Source organism: Parasteatoda tepidariorum, chromosome 9 (genome assembly GCF_043381705.1).
Source record: "Parasteatoda tepidariorum isolate YZ-2023 chromosome 9, CAS_Ptep_4.0, whole genome shotgun sequence".
Lineage (NCBI taxonomy): Eukaryota > Metazoa > Arthropoda > Arachnida > Araneae > Theridiidae > Parasteatoda > Parasteatoda tepidariorum.
In genome coordinates, this window is record NC_092212.1 from 15,293,938 (window position 1) to 15,312,656 (window position 18,719).

Sequence of the window (18,719 nt, forward strand, 5' to 3'; positions counted from 1 at the left end):
AAAGACTATTGCGGTAAGGATTTAAGTAATCATCCGCAATTGCATATAGTTCCGTTTTATTTTGCTATCAAATTACATAAATAGGTTTTCGAAACAATATGAAAACTTTTAAAAGTTAAACTCGTCGTACAGAAATTTAATTCGTGCTATTTTTTATAAGCAAAAAGATGGCCGTGCTACGTCGTTTTAGGAGTTGATTCGTTCGCGCTTGGAGCTTGACATCCATTTAGCGTGCACTTTGCTGCAAACAGGCTCTCTTCATAAGGAAAATGGTTTTTTCTTAACTTGCAACAGAGTATAAATAAATTGAAACCATTTTGAAATAAATGAATATTGAAATTAAGAAGTCTCATTGAACAAATTTGAGACGCCATTTTCGTAGGGAAAAAAACTGCATAAAAAAGTATATTACATATATATTATAGTTCACGCAAATGATAGATGTATCAGATTAAATGTATCTCTCTCATTCAGTTACTATAATAGCATCATCTTTTATTAAATATAAGTAATATGTAGATTTTTTTTTCTTTTTGTAATCAAGCTATATAAGTGAAACAGCATGGAGTTTATTATTTTATTTATTTCGTCGTTAAAAAATTGATGCCATTGAAATGGATTCGTAATCTGCACAAGCTATAATTCATTTTGTTCAACAGATTCTAAACATAGCAAATAATTTTGCTTGTTTCTTTCAGCCAATCGTATTAGCTCTCTCTTCTAGGTAAGTTCTATTTTTCATTTTATTGAGTCCGATTAACTGCTACAAGTTTCTCAATGAAATTCTCCTCTTTTGTTTTGAGCAATGGAAGCATTTAATTATCTCCATTTAGAAGTAAAGTTTAAGTGGTCAGTTTTTTTTATAAACTTTATTTAAGACTTAGATAAATTGCGCATATTTATGCCTAGTCTAAGCTAAATAAATCTAAGAACAAGAAGCTTGACACAGAACTTGTAACTGATGTGTCGTAAAAAATTGTCCTCTATATCTACAAGTCTTCGTAAGCACTTGAGGCAATGAATTCTTTAACATGGAAAGATATGTCATGCAATTGAGTTATTACGATTTGAAATAGATTATGTGAAAGTTAAGTTTTAAATTGTTCGATGCGCCTCCTATTTTTTAAGTCACTACCACTAAGCGAACCCTATGAATAATTTAAAAAAATCATTTATTGCTACTAGACCCCTTCGTCTGGAAGTTAAACTGTACAGCTAAATAGCAATATTGGCATTCTTAATTTCTTATTAATCTTGTAGCACCAACTAAGAGATATGCTTTATATTTGAAAAAGATTTATTATAAGTAGTTTGTTAAAGTGGTCTTGGCTTTAAAAAGGCTTTTAAGGATTAAACAAAACAAAAAGTTCTTGAAAAATACATCACCAGAATAAAAAATTTTAAGTTCGATAACATACACTAAAAGAATTTTTTTTCGTCAGTTGCAATGTAATTTCATTTTTGAACGTACATTATTTAAAAATATATCTAATATAGATACATAGAATAAACAAACTATATTTTAACTGGCTTCAGTTTTAGAGCAAATGATACCTTCACCATATTAGTGTTAACCCGATGAAGTATAAATGTAAAAGGGCCATTCTTACTGCACGTGATTCCCGCAATTTTGTTCGTTGACAGGAGAAAGTAAGAAATTTGATTGGTTATATAAATTCTCCTTTGGTCTCCATAATGATCAGAGTTGCGTGAAACGCATGCAGTGAGAATGACATTTAACGTTTTATAGTGACGAGCAAAACTGCCCTTATGAAAAGAGTGATTGGTTATTTTGGGCATAAACAAAGTGGAAAAAAATCGCAGTCGGTATGATATTATTTTGATATAATAACTCACTTTTAATAAGGTCTTATTTTGGAAAAAGAGGTCTTAGTTTTACAGAACATATGCAAAGAATTAAATAACTACGTTGCCACGATTCATGTTAATAAAAGGCCATATTTTCCAAATGCGAACTTAGTCATTTAAGGGGTTAATTTTACGAAATTCTCTAAATTTTTAGAGTCTACATTGGTAAATTGACCAAAATTCAATACCTTTTAAGTAATTTCAACAAATTACGAAAGATTTGAGAATAAATTTATCAATATTAGCCTATATGCCTAGTATATGGTAATGGTTGTAGGTATTAATTCCTCCAAATTTGGTGATGTTTAGCATGAACTGCTTTAAAATATCAACCCAATAAATTTTAACCAAAATATTAAGTACTTAGTACCCTCCGCTAAGGCCACTATAACACTAAATTAAAGATCGAAGCTTGCAAGCAATTTGTTCAGTCTTGCTCATGGGTCTAGATGCGTCTGTTGTATAACATGCCATTAGAGAAAGCTTGCATTTTCTTCAAAATTTCAGAAATTTTTTTAACGTTTTTCTAACGTTCAACGTTAACTATCTCGAAGTGAAAGAGCATGGGTAGTGTTTTTCGTCACCTTGTCAATCGATATTTTATTTTTTCGATTGAATATACTCACAAAGTTAGTCTCACAAGATTTAAAGCCTAATATATATATAAAAAAAATTACGGTTTAGTAAAGTTCTAGTAAATGAAAATTCAGTGCTCTAACTGACAAACGACGTGCTTTCTAAAGAGGTATGGAAAGTTCATTTTAAAGAGACTTATGATCCGTTTATAAAATTTAAAAAGAAATAGAATTTTTTTCTCGTTTGAGATACTTTTAAAACTTTTTAATAATAAATAAAATAAAAAAAAATAAAAATAACCATTTCTTTTTTCCAGGTTAAATTTTTGAGGATTTAATAGCAACCTTTTTTTCTTTAATTGCATAACATTGTTAGACATTTTTAACGTTTTAAACCATAAATGTTCTGAAGCCTTAAGACATCATACCTGCCAGCTCTTCCGGAAGATTTTATTTTCATATTTAAAGTGGTAGTAATTATATAGGGGAGAGTGGGGTCAATTGTAACAGGGTACGATTGTAACAGAGCAAAAATTTCGAGTGTCGGGTTCTAGATTTGGTTCCTAGGTGGCGCACAAGGTGTATTTAATAAATCTACATGTACACCCCTGATGGCAACCATTTTTATGTACTTTTGAAAGAGTTACATCACAAAAGATATTTTCACGCCACGCAAGTACTTTTTTTGGTATTAGAATATTATATTGTAACAAAGTAATTTTGTTTAAACAAATAAAAATTAGTAACCGAATATGTAAGTGGACACTTTAATTAACATTTCAATAAAAAAAAGATTAGTTTTGCTAATTAACTAGCATTGTTTTTAACAAATGAAGCTGAAATGGCGTCTTGGGGACAATTGTAACAATAAGTAAAGGGGCGATTGTAACAGCTGAAAATAAATAATCTTATGTTTACAAACCATTACTTAACTCTTTAAGAACCACTAATAGTTTCCTATATCATTTATATTATGTTGCATGTGCATTATTTTATTTGTCACCTTTCACAGCATAAATTAAAATTTTTAACCCCTTAAAGTTAAAAGTTTAACCCTTTAGGTCTCTGCTCATTATTATTTTTACTCCTAAAATATCACTACTATTTTGATCAATAAAAAAATATATCACAACTATGATAATATGTATAATTAACTATGTTTTAGTTGAATTTATGAACTGTTACAATTGACCCCGTAAGTGGGGACAATTGTAACAACTGCGCGACTGTCAAAAATTGTTAATAACTAATAAAATAACATCTAAAATAAGGTATTTATTTTTTTTTCTAGTAGAGGATAGTCTACTTTACTCGTCTGTCAATTAATACTAATAATATATTGGATTTTTTGTTAGTTAAAAATAGTTAAGTAAAAAATGTTACAATTGACCCCACTCTCCCCTACTATTTTTTCTTTTATAATCTTAATTTTTATAATCTTAATATTTGTTTATAATATTGATAACCACTATTCTTACAAAAATTAAGCACATATATTAATATACGTTATTATCATGGTTGTCAACTTAAGTTTGCTCATATACAACGTATTTGTTTGCTTAAAATTGAAGTTTTAATTCCATTTTAATACCACTGGGAAAAATTATAATGGAAGGGATTAAAAGTTGGCAGGTATGAGACATACCTGCCAACTTTTACGCATTGGGCGTAAAATTTTATTTTTATCTGTAAAGTGGTAGTTAAAAGTATGCTTTTATTGCATTTATAACCTTAATTTTTAATCTTTTTGACCACCACTATTTTAAAAGTAATTAAGCATATATATTAATATGTAATACTGTTTTGGAAGTCTGTATAAGCTTTTCCAAAGTACAGTGTATGTTTCTGCCTAAAATTGTAATTTAAATTCCATTTTACTACCACAGGGGAAAATCATCCTCGAAAGGATTAAAAGTTGGCAGGTATGCTTAAGATGATACTAAGTTGAACCATATTATCCTACTACTCAAACTTCTATGGTCTGATTTAAATAATAGCATACTTCACTTTAATACGTTATTAAGGCTGCAGGAAATTATGGTTAAATGTTGAACCGATATTTGGAAATGGGTAAGGAAAATATTTAGTTTTCCAGTTTAAAAAAAAGTATCTACTGTCATTTTTGCTCGGTGCATTTTAAAGGCTGTTAATTAATTTCATTTTGTGTGATCTCCAAAAGAAAAAAAGAAACTTTAACGTTTAACAGCAAGTCATTAATAGCAACAATTTAGATCTTATTTTATTTACTAACTTTTTACTGGCTATTAATAATCTCCAAATTCAATAATGATTCAATTTTTTAATTTTAAAATTTTTTTTTAATGTCAGGATTTTAAATATAAAATATCTCTTAATCGCATTATTTTTGATTTTTATTATGGAAGTCTATAACCAATACCTACTAGAAAAGAGAAGGCCTCAGCACTGATCAATTTAGTAGTCCGACTAACCGAACTTAAAATGCGCAGTAGAGAAAAATAGGAAAGATATCACTACAATCGGGTTACTAAGCTGCGCTGAAGTGTTTAGTACGAAATATGTCTGTATGTTTGGACTACTAACGAAACACATTTCTTGTTTATGGTAACCCGTGCTGTGGCCTTCTTCGTTCTAGGAGGTATTGCACCAATTCCATACTTCTTGCATTGTTTCAATTTATGTGTTAAATGCTGCAGATCAGTCTGTAGTATAACAGAAGTCATTCCTGGGTCATCGAACAGCGATTAACTGACAGCATCCGATTTTTTTGGTGACTACTTGTGAGGGAGCAAGTTGTTACGGCTTGCAAAAGCCAAATCTTCCAAGTCGCCAAGTTGGCTGAAAAACATGGATGGCCCTTACGATCTGTATAATGTAAGTAATTCATTTTTTATTTCCTTTTACATTACATTAATTATTATTTTAAATGACATGTTTTTCAAATATCCAGGTATAAAAAAGTAAAATTTGTGCTGGTCACAAAATTTTAAAGTAGCGTTCAACTGGTTTAAAAAGCTCAAAATGTCTGATCTCATTTTTACTTTTTACAGATCGTAAAAAAGAAGTGTTTTTCTAAGTATCAATTCTCTAGTACATAATCACAAATTAATTTTTATTTATTTATTTTTAGCTATTCAAAGCACCAAACCGCAAATACAAAGCACCGAGCTTAATGAATCTCTCTGCAGCAAATTCAGACAGTCAAGAAAGGTTGTTAGTAAAAAAATTGCACTTTTATTTATTGGTTTATTCATTTATTTATTTTTAAAAAAAAACCTGTTCTTAAAGAAGGTTGCTTTTCACAAATGGATTAACACTAAAATTTAATTATTCATTAATTGTTGAACTTGCTATTCAAAGTAAATTACAAAATAAGTTCTTTAATTTTCTTTTAATGCTTTTAAAATATTTTAAAAAATTACTTTTTTCAAAATAAATATTTTTTTTTTATCACAATTATTCTGTTTAATTTATTCATTTGAGAAATTGGTCTTGAGAAAATGCAAGAGGATATGGTTTGAAAAAAAAAGGAAGCAAGTTTTAGGATTTATGACATAATTACTTTTAATAACTATTAGGCGATCTTTTCTTTTAAATTGTGCAGCGTCCGATAAGCGAATGTAAATTAACAACGAATTTAAATTTAAAGGGTATGAAATATTAAATTTCAGTCGTAATTTTAATTTAAAGTTTTTAAAATTAATTCAGATCTTTCCTAAAAAAATTATTAGGAATGAGCATTACATACAATTGTTATAATTTACTTAAGAAATATTGTTTTTTCTAGTCTAATAATTTAATAATTGTTGCACGTCAATTTCTTCTTTTTTTTTTATATGTAAAATGCTACGGCCCCTGCTTATTTACTAGCATATAGAAACTCTAGTGAATTAATAGCTCTAGTCAACTAAAAAATTTTATAATTTTAATACATGCACTTACAGTAGATTTTCGTGTTAGAGATTTTGCCATTTTGTACGGTCGCGGAGAAAAATTTTTCTCCCTAGTAATAACATTTACGTTTTAATGCATTTTTAAAATTAAATTTTAAATTGTTGCATCTAAAATTGCAAATCAATCATGTGTACATAACGTTTGCATTAGATCGACAACTATGCTTATTAAGAATTACAATTATGTATAGACGAAATTTTCAAAATTTCAGATCTTCAGAAATTGTAAACTTTCACAAAATACTTTACAGTCATTGTTTCTCAACCTTTTTTTGTATTTCGACCCCTCTAATAAGTTAAAAAGAGAAATGATTCTCAAACCCCCTGCTCGGAAAAAAAACCCCAAGAGAAATTATTTATTAGTATCAAACGTGGAGCCACTTATGGACAAACTTTTACTAGGAAAATTAACTCAATCCTTCTATTAATAGTATGCATGACATGACAAAATATAATCGTAGTCAGCAGTAACTTATACTATAACTTCTTTAAAATACAAATTTTTGTTTTGAGCTTTAGAAAATTTGTTTTTTATTTATAGGAATTTTTATTTTTAACTTCCGAATCCCCTGGTTGAGAAAAGCTGCTTTTAGTATTGTTATTCTACCACTTTGTAAAATTTTTAATAACGAACATGGAGATAGTTGGCAGCCATAATATATATATATATATATATATATATTCATGAGATATTTGCATTGAAAAGTTTCTGAATGACATAGATTTTAGAGATACAAAGAAAGCCAAGTAAAAAGTAATACAAAGTNTATATATATATATATATAGCAGGTTGCTCTTTAAAAAACTCTTTTTATTTTCTCTTTTGAAAGTCGTGCATATTAAAGTGTTATAACATTTTATGATTCTTCAAAGTTTGAATATATGTGTTACAACGTTGCACAATTTTTTCTGATTATATTAAGAAGGATTTTATTATTATCGCCACATTATCGCAATATCTCATATCGTATCGTATATCTCATTATCGCAACATTACATTATTTTGCTTCAAGTCCATGGAGATGTGTTGGGATATTTAAATATGTTAATGTTCTTACAACATTATAAAATTTTTTTTGATTTCATGCATTTGTATTTAAATATTTAAAACTGTCAATATTATGTGTTCTCAAAAGATGGCGCAACAGTCGACCATTTTTAGAATTAATGCTGAATGAATATCCATAAATATTGTGCCCTTGACAGACTAATGAACTCACAGTCTCGGACAAGTACTCGTCGTAAAGCTCAAACTGAGTTATGCCAAATAAATTGGCAGGACATGTTAAAAAAAAATCCTTTTTAACTAAAATGAAGTTATTCATTCATATATATATATAACAGAAAAATGTAGTTTTGCCATCTGTTTGTGCAAAGCAGAGTTGGCAGTAAGTGAATCTTTCACTGCAAAACACACGATGACCTTATTGTGTCCATTAGGCTTGAGGGTGGTTGGTCGTTGTGGGGAGGATCTCCAGTTGGTGAATTGGCCGTGTGATTCGTGTCTCCACCCTTGCTAGGGCTCAGGGGTTGGTCAGAGGGCGAGCCGAGGTCCGCGGACGGACCTCGACTCTGCACCAGTCACCTTTGCAGAGGATGCCTTGTGGGCTTGTTGTCTAGAATCTTCTCGATTTCGCTGGATATGTTGGTCGTGAGCTTAGGAATAATCTGCAGTGAAAAGACATGCATTTTAGATGAATGAATGTAATTCGAATGGCATAATTGCAGTTATTATGCCAAAAAGTGACATTTTAAATATTTAAGATATCATGATATTGAAAAAGCAAGACAAGACTGCGGCAACTTTGTCTCATTTGAAACAAGTTTCTGTGAGTTAAGCAAGTTAAAACGCTCACCGAATGCGGCGAAACATTTTAAGTATATACGATAATTAGAGCGTTCGCCTTCCAATGAGGTGAACCAGATTCGAATCCCACCCATGGCTGGTCGGTACGAATCCGCGTCCGGCTTGCACCGACCACACTGCTGATGTGAAATATCTAGAGATGCCAACTTACTCCGGACAGTGAATAGATATTTTTAAGTGGTAGCTTATTAATTGTAGTTCTTGGGGAAATAAATTTAATTTATTAGATTTTTATATACCACTATTTCTAAATTATTCGTAGGATTATATAATTCACCACTTTTTATAGTTATGTCACTGGGAAAATAAACAGTGAAGCAAGTGAACTGCTTGAAAAAACAAGAAACTATAACCAGCAAATCAAGTCTGAAATGCAGACTACATCAGCGGAAGTCACTGACACAGAAATTCATGAAAGCGGCCGGCTTTTGGAGCAGACAGTGAGTGTGTCATCCGTAGATTCGGAAAGTTCATCCAAAAATATCACCGAGCCCCCCCTCAAAAAACGAAAACGTAAAAAGAGAAAGAAAAACAAAGCTACAAAGCCTGTTGAAAATTTATCCACTACTACAAATATCAGCCCTCCACCACTACTAGATGTCGCCACTTCCTTGCAGCAATCTGACAACGAAGAAAATCCTGACTTGACCCAACCCATGGAGGATTATAATTCAGCTGCGGCTCCACCCACAATTTCAGAAACAGAACCACCAATCATGCATATCAAAGTTCTAGTCCGTGGACTCACAGCATGTACCAATACAGATCATATCTCCCGTGAATTGGCCAAGACAGGCATTATAACAAGCAAAGTGATTCAGTTTAAAAGAAAAGTGGGCGAGGCCTATCGGCTCCTCCCACTCTTTCTCACAATATTGATCAAAACAGAACAAAATAACCAAATCTACTCAGTAACCAATATTTGTGACCTTCCCGTGAAAATTGAAAGATTTCGTGGAGGGAATAGCCCAATACAATGTTATAACTGCCAGAATTTCGGCCACACACAACGAATGTGCAAATCTCAACCAAGATGTCTAAAATGTGCCGCCGACCACCGTTCCTATCAGTGCCATAAGGATAAAACTTCACCACCTAAATGTTGCAACTGCGGAGAAGCACATACTGCAAATTACACAGGTTGCAGCAACCGTCCCCCCAGGAGAGGCCTTCGCGCAACTTCTGATAAAATCCCATCAAGAACGATAGGTCAAGCCCATAGACTTGCATCAATTATCAAAGAACTTAAAGAACTCTTAAAAAACCGAGATGTATTTCAACTGCTGCAAACAATTATGAGGGAGACTACTCCGGAATAATTTCACTTTAGGACTAAAACTGAACTCTTCTCTGACTTTAAATATGCATCTCTATAAATTACAATTTAATAATCTTGAATGCTTCACACTAGATTACGCCACTAAGGCTTCGCAAAATTTGTAATTTCTTCCTGATTCTGATTACCGATTTTGTATATTCTTTGCTATCATCAACTCTGATTCCTGGCTCTGTAAATATTTATGCTTTCATCAATTTGTCTCCCGATTTTATATATACTTACGCTATCATCAACATTAAACACTCAATTTCAAATTTCTACTGATCATCAATGTAAATATCACAGATTAAGTTTGTATATCATGTTTTCATATCTAATCATGGCTATTTTCAATTTTCTTTGCAATTCATGTAAACCTTCGATCTAGTTGTACTTTCTAGTCATGGCAATATTATTATGTAACCATACTATCATATAACTCAAAATGACTATATACACTGTATTATTTTCATGATGGATGGGTTAGAGGCCGCTGCGCGGCCTAGGTACCCAATTTATTTTAAATAAAGTAAGTAAGTAGTTATGTCACTCTAGACTCTTCAAAAAGCAGGCAAAATTAGTCAAGTAATTGCAAAATTTAGTTTGTAATTAATTTCTGTTTTTTAAATTATTTTGGCGTGTCCGGAGCAATTGGCATCTCTGAATATCCTCAGTGGTAAACAGGGCTGAAAGCCCTTATTCAGCAAGACGGAAAAGAGCAAATACTGTTACGAAGGACATTTCATTTTAGCATTCTTTTCGAGAAAAATAAAATATCTGTAACTATCAAGATTTCTTTTATAGCTTTAAGATATAAGTAAAACTGCCTCTTTTTCAAGATAAAGTAGATATTGTTGAATAGTTTTAAAGAAAAATAAGTAAACTCCTGGGGAAAACTAGCAATAACTGAAATGGTTTTACTACCAGACTTTCCCCATTTCCGTCTCGCTTTCACCCCTGGTGGTAGACGGATCATGGGTTAGAGCCCCTTTTGCTGTCAGGCTAACCATGGTAGGTTCTCGTGGCCTTCCTCTCCATATAATGCAAATACGGGTGAGTTCTCTCAAAAAGTCCTTCACGAAGGCAAATTTCTCCCGATACTTGATCCAAGAGTTCCCTTGTTTTCTGGATCGGGTTCAAAATTACAAGGCTACGGAGTTAAACATTAGTAGTAGTAAACCCAAAAAATTGGGTCGGCTGTTCATTGACTGTTATAAAATATAAAAATATACTATAATTATGTCTCACACAAAATCACACACCTTTTTTTTAAAAATTAAATAGTAGCCGAAATGAGAATATATTTATAACACAACTTCTTTTCCATCATGTATTTAATATAATTGTTATAGTTCTTTTTTAATGTTCATTCATGAATTATTATTTGGCATTAGATAACATGAAAAAATATGAAAGTTACTGTGGGTAATAGTAGTGTTACTAAACTACATTTGCTTCAAAAATATGAATATGATAAAAGTCGACGTGTTTCAATTGTTCATAAATAGGTTGCCATTTTCAAGATCTTGCACGCGTGAATGAGGAAATCAAAAATAATTAAAGACATAAAATGCAAAGCTACTTTACAATCAAACGTGATATAAAACATAAAACGTAAAGTGACTTCACATTTTATGATTCAAATCACTTATGCTTTCTCCATTCAAGCCTGGCAATTCTTGAAAATGCGAGATTATTTTTGAGAACTGGAACATTTCAACTTTTATTACAATCTTCATATTTTTTTTAAGTGAATGAAGTTTTTAATCTAGTATGCATTTTTGCTGCAGTTTCTTCTGATTCCTTATTTAGTAATAGTTTAGTTAGAAAAATAATATTTTTCAATGTATTTAATTAGACTTTCTTAAAGTCAACCTTAAGCCTCTTTTTTCTCATTTATTAATTTCTTGTCTTTTATTTGTACTATTATTGTTATAAGTAAAAGGAAACGAATGCTCATAAGCATGTACAAGTCTCGATTGACAATTTTTTAATTTTTAAATACATAACCCTCTAAGCGTTCAGCCCCTGGGTGAAATTGCACAAAAATTTTCCTGTTATTGCCTTTCTATCCCATTGAATAACATGAAGGAAACCGGTTCTTTGATTAAGTAAAGCCTGCAGCTAAAAACACAGGACGCAAACTTACAATCCAGCTGCCTTTAGAACTCTCTCTCCCTTTTGGAGGTTTTAATCTGAGCTGTTGTTGGTCCCAATTATTATACAAAATTTTATTTTTTAATTTGTTACCCGAACAAAAACAATGTCAAGAATCAAGATTCTTTTATTTAAAAAGTACCAAAAAGGGCAGCTGGTCGTTAAACGCCACTGGATACAAAAAAAAAATAAAAAAATAACGCAGCCAGGACCAACGCCAGCAGGTATTACCCTCAGTTCAATTCTCAAATAAGGTGTTTTTAAGGTTGACTAGACTATATGCGTAGCCATATCATTATCTCATTGAGTCATGTCAGACCCAATGAACCAGTGAGAGCCTACTGAGTAACCAGACCAATTCTAAGTCTTCAGTAATCTTGTGTTAAGACTGTTAAAGAGTGGGCGTAACTATCCTTTATCTACAAGTTTCATTCTGAAAGCGGAGCAGTTGGCATCCCTGCGTAGATTATAGTGGGTTTTACAACTTTACATATTACACGTATAGGAGGATTATTAGATTTACTTATTAGACAACAAAAAGAGCACTAGCATCTTTGCAGTTTCACATTATTCCTGTTTTCCGAAATTCTTTAAAATACCCATATTTCATACCATAATTTTTGCAGAAACTCACAAATAATCTAGTGTTCCTCTGACCCCGACACTCTTATGTTAAATAAATCTTACACCTTATACTGTCGTCTTACAATTTATAATATTTGCATTTTTTTTAGATTTAATGGAATAATTATATTTTTATATTAAATAAATCAGTCTTATATTAAACAAATCTTACACCTTATACTGTCGTTTTACAATTTATAACGTTTGCATTTTTTTAGATTTAATAGAATAATTATATTTTTCTTCTCCAGCCTTTCTATTAAGATATCGTCAGTTTATAATATTCATTAGTTTAAATTTAAGAGTGGGCGTTACTTTATTGAATGTCTAATTGGTTTCAGTATAAAAAAAGTTACTCATTAAGTAACAAAAAGAGCACTAGCATCCTCATGGTTTCACATTATTGCTATTTTTCTGAAATTCTTTAAAATTCATATCTTTCACATCATAATTATAGTCGAAACTCACAAATAATCTAGTGTTCTTTTGAAGCTGACACTTTTATATTATCTAAATTTATACTTTATATTGTCGTCTTACAATTTATAACTTAAGCATTTTTTTAAAAAATTTAATAGAATAATAATTTTTGTTCTTCTCCAGCCGTTCTATTAAGAATTCGTCACTTTACAATATTTATTATTTCAGATTTAAGAGTGGGCGTTACTTTCATTGCATATCTAATTGGATCGGTATAAAAAAGTTACTCATTAAGCTACAAAAGAGCTCCAGGATCCTCATGGTTTTACATTATTGCAATTTTTCTGAAATTCTTCAAACTTCTCATCTTTCATTTTATAATTCTTGCCGAAACTCACAAATAATCTACCGCTCTTCTGACGCTGGTACTTTTATATTATCGAAATTTTATACCTTATATAGTCGTCGTACAATTTATATTATTTTGCAAGTTTTTAGAATAATTATTTTTCTTCGTCTCCGGCCGTTCTATTAAGAATTCGTCACTTGTTATTAATTCAAATTTAAGAGTGGGCGTTACTTTTAGTGCATATCTGATTGGTTTCAGTATAAAAAGTTACTCATTAAGTACCAAAAAGAGCTCTAGTATCCTCACGTTTTTATATTGCTATTTTTCTGAATTTTTTTAATATTCCAATCTTTCACATCATAATTCTTGCCGAAACTCATAAATAATCTAGTGTTCTTCTGACGCAGACACTTTTATATTACCCAAATTTTACACCTTAAATTGTCGTTTTACAACTTATAATTTTGACATCTTTTTCAGTTTTAAGAGAATAATATATTTTTTTTTCATCACCCACAGCTGGTATTGACACAGTTCTTCCTGTGTCTATATTCGATTCTTGTAGTAGAGTCTTACTTAATTTCATTATTTTAAACTGAAAAATATTTTTGTTTCTTTATTAAAGAAAATACCAAATAGTTTATTGATCAGAAGTGTTTTCTGTGTATCATTTAAATTTTAGAATTTTGAATTAAAAAAAAACAAGAACACTTTTAGTCAATACAGAAATACTATGGGATTTGCCATCACCTCCTAGAAGAAGGAAGGCCTCAGCACGGATCAATTTAGTAGCCCGATCTAACGAAATTAACAGCGCAGTAGATGAAAAATAAGAAAGATGTCATTTCGTTAGGGGTACTAACATAAGGTGTACTAGTAGGTGTTGGTACTAAGCTGCGCAGTGGTTGAAAATACGAAATATGTCATTACGTTTGGACTACTAAAGGATATTTATGGTAACCCGTGCTGAGGCCTGCCCTTATCTAGGAGGTGTTGGTCTCTTTAATTTAATTGGATGAAAGAGATGTGCCTTGAGTAATCCCTTAATTGGAAAAGTATATTTCCGATCAAGTAATATATGCAGTTATCGCGACTTATAGAAAAAGTAATGCCTAAATAATATTAAAAAATGAATATTTTAATCTACCACTTATTTACTAAAAATAAATTTTATGATTTTTTCTCTTTTTTATTCTAGTACGACTATAAATATTTATTATTCTTTTTTTATTTTCTACGCATTTGCAATTTGCTTGTATTTCAACGAAATGCTGTAGATTGCTGAATGCTGACTCAACTCAAGTTTATAGGTAATACATGTGTATTCTAAGTCAGTGTTTCCCAAACTTATGACTTTAGTGTACCCTTTAAAAATTTTTCGTAACGCTGTGTACCTCCAATACAAAAATGAATGTATTTTTTAATGTAAAAAATTGCACTAAAGTTAAAAATCACAACTGGCTGCTGACACCACTAATTATTAACTGCTAACTCTGCAAAAAATAGCTCATAGAAAAATACGTAATCGTAAATTTTCATGGCTAGCTTGTTTTTAAATACAATTTCTTGAAATTTTTGTTTGTTGCAAGATATTTCGCTTAAGAGCTCGTACCCCCGCTAAACTGTTCCCGTACCCTTGGGGGTACACGTACCACACTTTGGGAAACACTGTTCTAAGTTAATGAATTAACCTCTTCGAGACGGCCGAAGTCATAGATGCATTCGCAGGGTGTCGATAATCAGGGTAAAAAAGATAAAACTGGTAGCCAACCTATTTTCATAGCAGTTTATTTGTGGGGAGGGGTGATAATAGTTTGATTTATTTAATTCACCACTATTTAGTTTGAATTAAAAATTTTACAGTTACACTTTTAACGCATAAGGATTGGATGCGTTAGATCTAAAGTGAAAGCAAAACTAAGTCAGTCAAATTATCCCCTACCCGAAAAGGTTAAACTACGCATTTATGATGCAACGAAATTGCTTCGCGAGGGGTTTGCATACACTTAGATTATATTTTCGACTATCGTTGGTACGTAGCCGAATTAAGAGTCGATAAACAGGGTGGATATCACTGAAAATATTTAAAAATTGATAGATAAAAGATTGCAGATATAAATCGTTTATATTAATTTCGCTATATTAATCCTTAATCGTTTATATTATTTAATCCATCAAAATATATTAAAAGTCAATGTAAATATATATAGGTTTTGAAACAAACCATCTTAAAATGAAAATGAAATTAAAACCTTTAAAATAAAAAAGTTACGTCGCAGGACTTGTTACTCCGAGTAATTTTATTCAGTGAACTGTAATGTTTGTGCTCTTTACTAGCTCCATAGCAGTTAGTAAACAATCAACAATATGTTTATTAGGCGGGAAATGTTATTCACATTAAAAATTTCAAAATAGAATTGTTTGTGTTTTTTTAATCCTATACCAGGGTTGACACTACCCACTACACATGTAAAAAGTAGTAGAGATGGGTGAAACGTAACGGAGCAGTGACTCGTCTTACAGTGACTGTTCCAGTCACTGTGAGACAACTTGCACCAACCAAAAAATTGTCACTGTGACAAATTTCACTGCTACTGTCGCTGCTCCAAAAAATCACAGTGAAAATGTTGTTTTTCACAGTTTGGTTTTCTGTGACAGCCTTTGGAAGGATTTTCCCTGCTCCGTTGCGATAAATGGCCCGGTGCCCTACTAACTAGGCTATCCCGCCAGGCTATCACCAGCAGTGATGGAAAGATGAGAGGTGAGAATTTTTTTTTAAATTGAAACTCACCGAATAGAAGATTGAAACCAAATGGAAACTGTACTGAAAACAGAAGGCACTTTATAACATGCTTACTCCCTACCCAGTGATAGAAAACTTAGAATTGTCTTTAAAAGTTTACCTAAAGCTACTGATCCACAGGTTATTCATAAAGAGATAGCACTTTATCATAATCTACCTGTGGCAAAAGTCACACAATTAGCGAAGAGAAAAAAGAAAGAAAAGCATTAATTTCCTGTGTATATAGTTGATCTAGACAAAATGGGTTAGATATAATTGTGTATAAATAGGGTGAAAATACGAGTTGAGGATTACAAGAAAACTGACAGACCAACTCAAGGCCATTGTTACCAGGATTTCTTTTAGCGGCAAATCAACTACAGGCACCAGGCAAGATGCGTGAAATGCGCAGGCAATCTTACTGAAGAATGCACAAAGGAACACGTGAAACCTAAATGCGGTAACTGCAATTGGAACCACCCACCAAATTACTCAGAAAAGTTTGTAAGCATTGTCGAGAATCTAAAGAATAGAAACTACAAAGGGAAATCCTTTGATATGATTTTAAAATAACACAATCTCTCGATCAATTGACAATCTGAGAAGTTACTCCAGGTCTGAAAAATAATAATCCCATGAAAGATCTTAGCTTTGCAAGCATTCTTTATAAAGCTATTGAGACTTCAAATAATCTACATAGCTTGATTACTAAAGTTACAGAATAACAAGAACATGTGACTAAATCTCAGACTGATGAGAAAGAAGACGAAAATTTAAGCATGGATAGAAATAATACTGCTATCTCACTCAGCATAGTTCTCTGGAATGCTAACAATTTACAGGGGCGCAACTCTAAAAATAAATTTCAAGATTTAACTTATTTTTACCAAATAATACTATCTAGCATTGTTTACTGAATTTTTAGAAATTTATGGCTCACTGACACCAAAATTTACCTTTCCTTCATAATAGCCTACATATTAAATCAATCATTTGATTATTTTTTTTCTTTATTTTATGTTTTTTTACCAAACAAAACAAAAATAACAGCTAACCAGTACCGTCTTTACGCATGGGCATACCCGGGGGCCCCAGGCACCCCATGAGAATCTTAATTTTTGTAAGCGGTATTAAAAATGAAGCTAATGAACAACATTGCCTTATGTATTTTTCGAAATAAATATTAAGTGTGAATTTTTTTCTACAAATAGTAATTCATTATTATGCAAACACTAATATTTTGAATAGTTTATCACCAAGAAAACTTAAAAAGGCAACCGAAAATTCGTGAAAAGTTACATTGGTACTTGGTGGTACTTGGACATTGAAAGATGTTTTAACAACAGTTTGACAAAATAATTCATACCTTTCGAATTTTCTTTTTCGATTTTTTATACCTTCATGTTTATTCAATTTAATTATTTTAATTAACTTCCATGGTTTTGAAAATTATTTTATTAGTTGAGGATTACAACTGGCCAGCATCTCATTTTTTTTAAAAAAATTATGCATAGCTTTATTGGAGTTTTTTTGGGTAATCATAACGTGTTTAAATTTGTTAAAATTATTGCATCTTGAAAATGATTTATTTTATGTACGTGAAGTTTTTTAGTTAGTTTTTAAATATTATGGCAGGCTATAGGGGTCTGAAATATTTCTGCGCCCGGGGGCCCTGCATGCCATTAAGACGGCCATGCAGCTAACTTTGTATATTTTTTTACAACTGTTACTGAACAACCAGAAACCATTCATATCTCTATTTTTCACTTTACCATCACTTATTTTTTGTTCTAGCTCTATAATTTCTTTCTTTTTTAAAAAATAATCTGAATTTGACTTTGGCCAACATGACAGTAGGTTAGGGTGGGAGAAGCAAACGCGAGCAGATTTAGATTCAGCAGTAGTACAAATTTAATTACACAAATAGATGAAGTTCAACCAATCCAATTTGTCAAGACTTTAAGAATAAGATTTAGTGAAGCTGACAAAAAGAAAAAAAATAAAAGTCCTGACATCATTAACATATCATATGTTTTCATTAAGATGTAATATTTTTTTTATTTTGACCAAAATAATTTTCAAATTTCTAATGAGAAAAAAAAAGGAAATTTAATTGATGTAATTTATTTAGTACATTGATTTTTCTCAAGACTGATTTCAGTCCCCAGGACTGAAGAGTGGCACCCATGCAATTTAACCACAAAAAATGGGAGAAACAATAGACTTCCTTCTTGGATAGTCTCCTGACGTCACAGCTATTACTGAAACCAAAGCTAAGCCTAACCAAAGACTGAACATTCCATCTTGTAATTCATACAGATGCGACCTTGTCTGACATAAAGGCGAAGGAACGGCCGTTTACGTCTCTAGATCATTATAATACCAAAGTATAATATATTATATTATAATATAAAGTCTCTAGTCTAGTTATAATACCAAAACCAAAGATTACATTGATGAGACCTCGGTGATTGATGAGATAACAAAGATAACACTGAACAGTAATAAACTCATCAAACAAGACCTAAATATAGATGACATTAACCGTTTCATGGTGAAACTCAATTCCAAAATCTATAGTAATGCCAACAATTGAACTGCCTCAGATTTTAATCAATTGTTTGACCTAGAACTACTAGAAGAAAACGAAAATTACAGTTCTATAACTGTCTCTTTTTTATTACAGATAGCCGCGTTTCATGTTAAGTAGTAGGCACATGCTTATTGCACAATCCACAAACAGCATAACACCAGGACTGTGGTGAACCCGGGGAAGGAGCAGCCCTTTCCGCAGGGTCTGATCAGGGAGAGCCACAGAACTGCCAA

General features: G+C 31.5%; 1 protein-coding gene across 1 annotated transcript in view; it reads right to left on the reverse strand.

The window, feature by feature from the left end:
• Positions 1 to 7,184: 7,184 nt before the first annotated feature.
• Positions 7,185 to 18,719, reverse strand: part of LOC107454041 (voltage-gated potassium channel subunit beta-2) — a 282,884-nt gene continuing 271,349 nt past the window's right edge. Inside the window, exon 16 of the mRNA XM_043046338.2 lies at positions 7,185 to 8,044. Within this exon, the coding sequence (XP_042902272.1) occupies positions 7,958 to 8,044 (87 nt within the window). The 3' untranslated portion in view covers positions 7,185 to 7,957. The remainder of the gene's footprint in view (positions 8,045 to 18,719) is intronic.